At 40.1% G+C, this 11,684-nt stretch overlaps 1 protein-coding gene across 1 annotated transcript; it reads left to right on the top strand.

Annotated features, from left to right (window-relative positions):
* Positions 1–10,934, top strand: LOC123732096 (uncharacterized). The gene is made up of 2 exons (XM_045711438.2): positions 1–1,022; positions 7,957–10,934. The coding sequence occupies exons 1-2, from the start codon at positions 383–385 to the stop codon at positions 8,793–8,795; spliced, it is 1,479 nt and encodes a 492-aa protein (XP_045567394.1). The 5' UTR covers positions 1–382; the 3' UTR covers positions 8,796–10,934.
* The last annotated feature ends 750 nt before the right edge of the window (positions 10,935–11,684 follow it).

Here is an 11,684-nt window from a genome sequence, read left to right as displayed (position 1 = left end):
AACAACAACAACAGCAGCAGCAGCTATTCAGCAACCACGGTAGCTTCCTAGCCAACAATGCCTAGGCATTGGAGCTCTTTAGACGCTTTCGTTGTATATTTGCCTCTGTGTTATAAAATATAACGTACTTCTTTCGTATAGCTAGTTGACCCATTTAATTTCATATTTACGTTGTTAATCAGGTTAGTAGCGAGCTGGCTTGCTAAATTAGCTTAGCACCGGGCAAGTCGTTTATCCTAACTAACTTAGCTAGTTAACATCGCCAACCATGAGCTCATTAAGCTACTCCCCTCCTGCTAAAGAAGAGGAGGTGGTTTGCTGTACATTATCGTAAAAGAAGAAGAGGAGGGTATTACAGTGAAAAGAGAAATAAGCTTTCAGAATGAAAAAGAAGGAAGAGGAGGAGAATGTTACAGTGAAAGAAGAGAAAGAACATTTTGGCGAGGAAGAGGGTATAGAGACTGTCACAGTGGAAGAGGATGAGGTAGAATCTTTATTCAGAATGGAAGTGGAGGCTATCAGTGTCACATTGAAGGAGGAGGTAGAAGCTTTCAGAATGGAAGCAGAGGCTATCAATGTCACATTGAAGAAAGAGGAGGATGTTACAGTGAAAGAAGAGAAAGAACATTTTAGAGTGAAAGATGAAGAGGGGATAGAGGCTGTCACAGTGGAAGAAGAGGAGGAGGTAGAAGCTTTCAGGATGAAAAAGGAGGAAGAGGAGGCCATCACATTGAAAGAAGAAGAAGAGGAGGATGTTATAGTGAAAGAAGAGAAAGAACCTTTTGGAGAGGAAGAGGAGGCTATCTTAAGAGAAGAGGAGGAGGAAGACGTTTTGGGAGATGAAGAGGTGGAAGCTTTCAGAATGAAAAAGGAGGAAGAAGAGGATGATGTTATAGGGAAAGAAGAGAAAGAACCTTTTGGAGTGGCGGAGGAGGCTATCTTAAGAAAAGAGGAGGAGGAAGATGTTTTGGGAGATGAAGAGGAGGAGGAAGGAGAGGAGACTGAAGATCTGATTAACACCAGTGAGTACTGTCCTAAAAGCAAACTGCAGTTGTTGAATTAATGTATCGTTTTAATATATGGCTCTGGGCCTAGCCATTGATTCTTGGATAATATAACTTAAAAAATGTCCACTGAACTTAGTTCAACTGTCGTACCCCATCAGAACCCAAAATATAAGCTTGTTTTACTCCTTTGTTTGTAAACAATGTAATTGTAAATAAACACTATATCCTTAAAACATGGAGGTAGTTCAATTAGGCTGAACCTGAGACATGAGACTGTTATTTAAAGCACTATAGAAATGTAATAATTTATTACTATGCATTAAGAATGATGAATCATTTTGAATATGGTTCTAATTCTAGATATTCAGTTACATAATATAATTGAAATATTCCCAGTTATTGTTAATGGGGAAGCTAACATGGCTGCCATAATGTCACGTTCAGACTTTCAGTCGTATATATGTATTGATAATGGGGGAGCTAACATGGCTGCCATAATGTCACGTTCAGACTTTCAGTCGTATATATGTATTGATAATGGGGGAGCTAACATGGCTGCCATAATGTCACGTTCAGACTTTCAGTCTATATATGTATTGATAATGGGGGAGCTAACATGGCTGCCATAATGTCACGTTCAGACTTTCAGTCGTATATATGTATTGATAATGGGGGAGCTAACATGGCTGCCATAATGTCATGTAAAGGCACCATAATGCAGAAACCTGGCCCAAACCTCTAAATACCTCTGGACTGTACCAGGTTGAGCCGGTCTAAAGCCTGAACTGGGTTGAGCTGGGCTAAAGCCTGAACTGGGTTGAGCTGGGCTAAAGCCTGAACTGGGTTGAGCTGGGCTAAAGCCTGAACTGGGTTGCGCTGGGCTAAAGCCTGAACTGGGTTGAGCTGGGCTAAAGCCTGAACTGGGTTGAGCTGGGCTAAAGCCTGAACTGGGTTGCGCAAGGGCCAAGGCCTAAACCGTGTTGCGCAAGGGCCAAGGCCCGTCGTTTGACCGGGTAAAAGCTGTGAGGGAGGAGCGCCCTTCTTAAAACAGTAATCTGCACTAACTGGTCATATTGGCAGCATGGTTCATCGTTCCATGAAATATATGTTAGAATGATCTAACTAGTTTTCCTTGGGAAGACGGATAGAGCACGACTGTGTTTTTGTTAAAGGAACGATCCACTGCTTGTCTCCACGACTCCACAGCAAGTTGTTTTGTGGCCCTAGTTATCCAAACTTTTTTTTAGAGCTAATAAGGGATAAATAGCCTTTTGTCGAACAAGGATGTAATTTGTTAGAAAGATGAGATGACTACAGCGTCCATGATTCTTTGCATCTGGAAGGCAGGTACAGGGAGGAGCGTCTAACAAGATGGGTGTTAGATGGGGTTAGCTCTGGTTAAATAAAAAAAAAACGGACAAAAGTCAATCTAGTAACAATGCACTTTACAACACTACACTGAGTATACCAAACACTACACTGAGTATACAAAACACTACACTGAGTATACCAAACACTACACTGAGTATACCAAACACTACACTGAGTATACCAAACACTATACTGAGTATACCAAACACTATACTGAGTATACCAAACACTACACTGAGTATACCAAACACTACACTGAGTATACCAAACACTACACTGAGTATACCAAACACTACACTGAGTTTACCAAACACTATACTGAGTATACCAAACACTACAGCACTACACTGAGTATACCAAACACTACACTGAGTATACCAAACACTACAGCACTACACTGAGTATACCAAACACTACACTGAGTATACCAAACACTACAACACTACACTGAGTATACCAAACACTACACTGAGTATACCAAACACTACACTGAGTATACCAAACACTATACTGAGTATACCAAACACTACAGCACCACACTGGTATACCAAACACTACACTGAGTATACCAAACACTACACTGAGTATAACCAAACACTACACTGAGTATACCAAACACTACACTGAGTATACCAAACACTATACTGAGTATACCAAACACTACACTGAGTATACCAAACACTATACTGAGTATACCAAACACTACAGCACTATACTGAGTATACCAAACACTACACTGAGTATACCAAACACTACACTGAGTATACCAAACACTATACTGAGTATACCAAACACTACAGCACTATACTGAGTATACCAAACACTACACTGAGTATACCAAACACTACACTGAGTATACCAAACACTACACTGAGTATACCAAACACTACAACACTACACTGAGTATACCAAACACTACACTGAGTATACCAAACACTACACTGAGTATACCAAACACTATACTGAGTATACCAAACACTACAGCACTACACTGAGTATACCAAACACTACAGCACTATACTGAGTATACCAAACACTACACTGAGTATACCAAACACTACAACACTACACTGAGTATACCAAACACTACAGCACTACACTGAGTATACCAAACACTACACTGAGTATACCAAACACTACACTGAGTATACCAAACACTATACTGAGTATACCAAACACTACAACACTACACTGAGTATACCAAACACCACACTGAGTATACCAAACACTACACTGAGTATACCAAACACTACACTGAGTATACCAAACACTACACTGAGTATACCAAACACTACAAAACTACACTGAGTATACCAAACACTACACTGAGTATACCAAACACTACACTGAGTATACCAAGCACTACACTGAGTATACCAAACACTACACTGAGTATACCAAACACTACACTGAGTATACCAAACACTACACTGAGTATACCAAACACTACACTGAGTATACCAAACACTATACTGAGTATACCAAACACTACACTGAGTATACCAAACACTATACTGAGTATACCAAACACTACACTGAGTATACCAAACACTACACTGAGTATACCAAACACTACACTGAGTATACCAAACACTACACTGAGTATACCAAACACTATACTGAGTATACCAAACACTACAGCACTACACTGAGTATACCAAACACTACACTGAGTATACCAAACACTACAGCACTACACTGAGTATACCAAACACTACACTGAGTATACCAAACACTACAACACTACACTGAGTATACCAAACACTACACTGAGTATACCAAACACTACACTGAGTATACCAAACACTATACTGAGTATACCAAACACTACAGCACTACACTGAGTATACCAAACACTACACTGAGTATACCAAACACTACAGCACTACACTGAGTATACCAAACACTACACTGAGTATACCAAACACTACAACACTACACTGAGTATACCAAACACTACACTGAGTATACCAAACACTACACTGAGTATACCAAACACTATACTGAGTATACCAAACACTACAGCACTACACTGAGTATACCAAACACTACACTGAGTATACCAAACACTACACTGAGTATACCAAACACTACACTGAGTATACCAAACACTACACTGAGTATACCAAACACTATACTGAGTATACCAAACACTACACTGAGTATACCAAACACTACACTGAGTATACCAAACACTACACTGAGTATACCAAACACTACAGCACTATACTGAGTATACCAAACACTACACTGAGTACACCAAACACTACACTGAGTATACCAAACACTATACTGAGTATACCAAACACTACAGCACTATACTGAGTATACCAAACACTACACTGAGTATACCAAACACTACACTGAGTATACCAAACACTACACTGAGTATACCAAACACTACAACACTACACTGAGTATACCAAACACTACACTGAGTATACCAAACACTACACTGAGTATACCAAACACTATACTGAGTATACCAAACACTACAGCACTACACTGAGTATACCAAACACTACAGCACTATACTGAGTATACCAAACACTACACTGAGTATACCAAACACTACAACACTACACTGAGTATACCAAACACTACACTGAGTATACCAAACACTACACTGAGTATACCAAACACTATACTGAGTATACCAAACACTACAACACTACACTGAGTATACCAAACACTACACTGAGCATACCAAACACTACACTGAGTATACCAAACACTATACTGAGTATACCAAACACTACAACACTACACTGAGTATACCAAACACTACAGCACTACACTGAGTATACCAAACACTACACTGAGTATACCAGACACTACACTGAGTATACCAAACGCTACACCGAGTATACCAAACACTACAGCACTACACTGAGTATACCAAACACTACACTGAGTATACCAAACACTACACTGAGTATACCAAACACTACAGCACTATACTGAGTATACCAAACACTACACTGAGTATACCAAACACTACAGCACTACACTGAGTATACCAAACACTACACTGAGTATACCAAACACTACAGCACTACACTGAGTATACCAAACACTACACTGAGTATACCAAACACTACACTGAGTATACCAAACACTACACTAAGTATACCAAACACTACACTGAGTATACCAAACACTACAGCACTACACTGAGTATACCAAACACTACACTGAGTATACCAAACACTACACTGAGTATACCAAACACTACAGCACTATACTGAGTATACCAAACACTACAGCACTACACTGAGTATACCAAACACTACACTGAGTATACCAAACACTACACTGAGTATACCAAACACTACACTGAGTATACCAAACACTACAGCACTACACTGAGTATACCAAACACTACACGGACTATACTGAGTATACCAAACACTATACTAAGTATACCAAACACTATACTGAGTATACCAAACACTACAACACTACACTGAGTATGCCAAACACTACACTGAGTATACCAAACACTACACTGAGTATACCAAACACTACACTGAGTATACCAAACACTACACTGAGTATACCAAACACTACAACACTACACTGAGTATACCAAACACTACACTGAGTATACCAAACACTATACTGAGTATACCAAACACTACAGCACTACACTGAGTATACCAAACACTACACTGAGTATACCAAACACTACACTGAGTATACCAAACACTACACTGAGTATACCAAACACTACAGCACTACACTGAGTATACCAAACGCTACACCGAGTATACCAAACACTACAGCACTACACTGAGTATACCAAACACTACACTGAGTATACCAAACACTACACTGATTATACCAAACACTACAGCACTATACTGAGTATACCAAACACTACACTGAGTATACCAAACACTACAACACTACACTGAGTATACCAAACACTATACTGAGTATACCAAACACTATACTGAGTATACCAAATACTACACTGAGTATACCAAACACTACACTGAGTATACCAAACACTACAGCACTATACTGAGTATACCAAACACTACACTGAGTATACCAAACACTATAGCACTACACTGAGTATACCAAACACTACACTGAGTATACCAAACACTATAGCACTACACTGAGTATACCAAACACTACACTGAGTATAGCAAACACTATACTGAGTATACCAAACACTACACTGAGTATACCAAACACTACACTGGGTATACCAAACACTACACTGAGTATACCAAACACTACAGCACTATACTGAGTATACCAAACACTACACTGAGTATACCAAACACTATACTGAGTATACCAAACACTACACTGAGTATACCAAACACTATACTGAGTATACCAAACACTACACTGAGTATACCAAACACTACAGCACTACACTGAGTATACCAAACACTACACTGAGTATACCAAACACTATACTGAGTATACCAAACACTACACTGAGTATACCAAACACTACAACACTACACTGAGTATACCAAACACTACACTGAGTATACCAAACACTACAGCACTACACTGAGTATACCAAACACTACACTGAGTATACCAAACACTACAGCACTACACTGAGTATACCAAACACTACACTGAGTATACCAAACACTACACTGAGTATACCAAACGCTACACTGAGTATACCAAACGCTACACTGAGTATACCAAACACTACACTGAGTATACCAAACACTACACTGAGTATACCAAACACTACACTGAGTATACCAAACATTAGTAGTTTGTAACCACCACAATGTGCCCTACTCTTAAACCTTTTCTTCAATGCCTCTGTAATTTGTAGCGCTTCGAATTGGTAATAATTTAGGCAGGATACCTTGATGTTCTTTGTTACAGTGAGTATGGTGGTCTGCTTAAAACATGTAAGTATTACAGACTCAGTCAGGGACAGGTTGAAAATGTCTGTGAAGATACTTGGCAGTTGTTCAACGCATGCTCTGAGTACACTTCCTGGTAATCTGTCTGGCCCTGCGGCCTTATGAATGTTGACCTGTTTAAAGGTCTTACTCACATCGGCTGCGGAGAGCGTGATCACACAGTCGTCCGGAACAACTGGTGCTCTCATGCATGCTTCAGTGTTGCTTGCCTCAAAGTGCCTATAGAAGTAATTTAGCTCGTCTGGTAGGCTCGTGTCACTGGGCAGCTCGCAGCTGGGCTTTCCCTTGTGGTAATTAATTGTTTGCAAGCCCTGCCACATCCAACTAACCAGTGTAGTAGGATTCAATCTTAGTCCTTTATTGACGCCTTACCTGTTTTATGGTTCGTCGGACGGCATAGCGGGATTTCTTATAAGCGTCCGGGTTAGAGTCCCGCTCCTTGAAAGCGGCAGCTCTACCCTTTAGGTCAGTGCGGATGTTGCATTTAATCCATAGCTTCTGGTTGGGGTATGTTAGTACTGTCACTGTGGGGACAATGTCATCGATACACTTATTGATTTAGCTGGTGACTGATGTGATTAAACCTCATAGGAAGACAGTTTAACCATGTGGAGGTTTCATTCAGGTCTCTCAATTTAACCAAATACCCTGTTTGTCTTTGGCAGGAGAGGGACCAGACTCTCACTCTGACCGTGAGAAGAGTCCTTCAGGGGATCCAGTCCCAGTGACGCCCGGACCAGTGAGACGACACCACTGTTCTCAGTGTGGAAAGAGTTTTACTCTGTTAGGGAACCTGAAAAGGCATGAGAAGACACACACGGGAGAGAAGTCTTTCCAATGTTCACAGTGTGGAAAGAGTTTTACACGATTAGGGAACCTGAATATGCATGACAGAACACACACAGGAGAGAAACCTTTCCAGTGCTCCCAGTGTGGAAAGGGTTTTACAGGGTTAGGGCATCTGAAGGAACATAAAAGAATACACACAGGAGAGAAACCTTTCCAATGCTCCCAGTGTGGAAAGGGTTTTACCTTGTTAGGGAACCTGAATATGCATGACAGAACACACACAGGAGAGAAGCCTTTCCAATGCTCCCAGTGTGGAAAGGGTTTTACACAGTTAGGAAATCTGAAGGAGCATGAAAGAACACACACAGGGGAGACATCTTACCATTGCTCTTTGTGTGGAAAGGATTTTGCCAAGTTAGGGAGCCTAAAGGAACATAAAAGAATACACACAGGAGAGAAACCTTTCCAATGCTCCCAGTGTGGAAAGAGTTTTACAAGGTTAGGGCATCTGAAGGAACATGAAAGAATACACACAGGAGACAAGACTTTCCAATGTTCCCAGTGTGGAAAGAGTTTTACACGGTTAGGGAACCTGAAAAGGCATGAGAGAATACATACAGTCTTTCCAATACGCCCAGTGTGTAGCAGGAACCGGCTCAGAGAACAGAACCAAAAACTGGAAAAAGTTGAGAAACAGAACCTGGAAAGAAAGTGATCTCTACTTTTCTGGAACAGAACCGTTATTTTAATTGCGTTGGAAACGGTTAATAACTTTCTTTTAAAGTAACTGCCCAGTGAAAATCTCACTTTAAAAGTTCATTCTGTTAACTCATATGTAAATGTTGTTGACTTGTCCTATACTTGTGTTTGTAGACAAAGCATAAATTGAGGAAAAACACTTTGAAAAAAAAACAAACAGACCATTTAATTTTTTTTTGCAATTTCCTCATAGAACATGATGTCATCTCGCTGAGGAGGATGAGCTGGCCAATCAGTAGTCTACTTGCATGAATATTTTAGTGACTGGTATACGCCCACACCATTCAGTTTTTTTGGGGTAGCCCACACCATAACAACACAGAAAAGCTGCTTTTTAACATGCTTAATAAATACAAATTTGAAGGAAAACTATTTCACTCATATTGTAATTAATTATAGGTCATGTTTCATAGAAATCTGGAAACACTGGGAATTTAATTTAAATTCTGCCCATTTTTTTTTTGTCCTACAAAAATTGCCAACAAAGCGCTTATGCAAAGCCTTTCTGCCCTTCCCCCTCCGGAGCTACTTGCTCTCTCCCGTCTCAGTCGCATCTCGTGCCCTACACTTGTTGTCTGTCCATCATACAACTAGCTTGTCCACTCCATAGCATGCTGATCCATCCACACTGATTGGTGAAGTCATTTAATTAGCTACATGTTAAAAAAGGAACAGAAAGGAACGATATAAACCGGTACGAACCAGTTCAGAACTTTATTTTGATGGTCGGAACCTATGACGTATATAAACCCTGGATTGCTGATGCTATGTATTGGCCATTGAGAGGCTTTGAAGCCACTGGTCGATCGTATTGGCACTCCCCATTAGGAGCAGTCCTCCATAGGAATGAATGGAATCCTACAGTATTTCAATTAAATGTTTTCAAGGACAAAATTACATGTAATTAAGAAAAAAGCCCAGCAGCGTTGCAGTTCTTGACACAAACCGGTGTGCCTGCACCTACTACCATACCCCGTTCAAAGGCACTTCAGTCTTTTGTCATGCCCATTCATGGCACACACACACACACAATCCATGTCTCCACTGTCTCCTCCCCTTCATCTATACTGATTGAAGTGGAGTTAACAAGTGACATCAATAAGGGACCCTGGCTTTCACCTGGATTCACCTGGATTCACCTGGTCAGTCTATGTCATGGAAAGAGCAGGTGTTCTTAAAGTTTGTCCACTCAGTGTATAAACAGTACATATTATGTTTAGCTCACACAATAGAATTTAAACGTATTAATTTGTCTGTAAACGTGTCCAAAATGAATGTAGACATTAATAAATGTATTTCTATATCTCCCATGGGGTACGAAGGTGGTGGCTTCAATACAGCCCCGCCCCCTTTTCAGTCATCCAGGGTTTGTACACCTTTCAGTCATCCAGGGTTTATACACCTTTCAGTCATCCAGGGTTTATACACCTTTTCAGTCATCCAGGGTTTATACACCTTTCAGTCATCCAGGGTTTATACACCTTTCAGTCATCCAGGGTTTATACACCTTTCAGTCATCCAGGGTTTATACACATCATTGGTCGGAACAGTAGAATGTAACAAACAAATGGCGATTGGATAAAATTATTTTGGTTCCAACCCATGGGGTATATTCATTCCGCCGATTCTGTTGCAAAACGTTTCTTAAGTTAAATGGCAGCAAAAGGAACGAAAATGGAGAGGGACTTGAATTCGTCCAATAACTTTGTCCAACATTCAGGCAGAATGAACACACCCCAGGTGTGGAAAGAGTTTTACCAGTTAGGGATCCCGAAAACACATGAGAGGGAACACAGGAGAAAAGCCTTTCTAATGTTCTGTGTGGAAAGAGTTTTACCCAGTTAAGGAACCTAATTGTGGAAAGACATTTTTCATGACTTGAAATTAGAGAATAGAAAGTCTGTGTTCCGACTTATGTTTTTGTCTGAGAATTTTCCTTTTTGTTTATGCCACATAAAATCATATTTTTTGTATGAAATCTTACTTTCGTTTTTTTCCTCTCAAGACATTATTGTTAAAAACAGATTAACATTTTAAATGTGTATTTTATTTTGACTATGGATTTTGATTGATTAAATACAAGTCTGAATGCTTAGATGTTCATGATATGATTTGGATATTTTGATATAGTGGCTAGAATGGGGCTAACATTCTAGAACACGAAGCCTAATTCTTGATTCTAACCTTGGAACCTCACCAATGTATTCGTTTTGTTTCATTGAAGTAATTTGTGTACTAGTCTTCAAGCTGAAGGTGTATGAAAATGTGATGATGTTGTTCTGATAACGTCAGGTAAGTTGTTGACATGAAGAACATTTACTAGCTACCCCATCAGTATTATTCCACCATGTCAGAGAAAACACAGGTGCTGATTGTAAAAAAACATTTGATTAATGCAACATATTTTTGTCTAAATATAAATCAAATTGTGGAACACCACTAGTTGACATTCATTATTTTACCAGGTAAGTTGACTGAGAACACATTCTCATTTACAGCAACAACCTGGGGAATAGTTACAGGGGGATGAATGAGCCAATTATAAACTGGGGGTTATTAGGCAACCATGATGGTATGAGGGCTAGATTGGGAATTTAGCCAGGACACCAGGGTTAACACCCCTACTCTTACAATAATTGCCATGGGATCGTTAATGACCTCAGTGAGGTCAGGACACCCATTTAACATCCAATCTGAAAGACAGCACCCTACCCAGGGCAGTGTCCCCAATCACTGCCCTGGGGCTTGGGATATTTTTTTAGACCAGAGGACAGAGTGCCTCCTACTGGCCCTCCAACACCACTTCCAGCAGCATCTGGTCTCCCATCCAGGGACTAACCACAAC

Source organism: Salmo salar, chromosome 02 (assembly GCF_965601325.2).
Source record: "Salmo salar chromosome 02, fSalSal1, whole genome shotgun sequence".
Classification (NCBI taxonomy): Eukaryota; Metazoa; Chordata; class Actinopteri; order Salmoniformes; family Salmonidae; genus Salmo; species Salmo salar.
This window is presented reverse-complemented; position numbering and strand designations above follow the sequence as displayed.

Bases quoted from the DNA above. Each gene is read 5' to 3' on its own strand.
- LOC123732096 (XM_045711438.2), top strand. From the start codon at position 383: ATGAAAAAGAAGGAAGAGGAGGAGAATGTTACAGTGAAAGAAGAGAAA. The intron at 1,023-7,956 runs GTGAGTACTGTC...TGTCTTTGGCAG, and splicing joins TGAAGATCTGATTAACACCA to GAGAGGGACCAGACTCTCAC.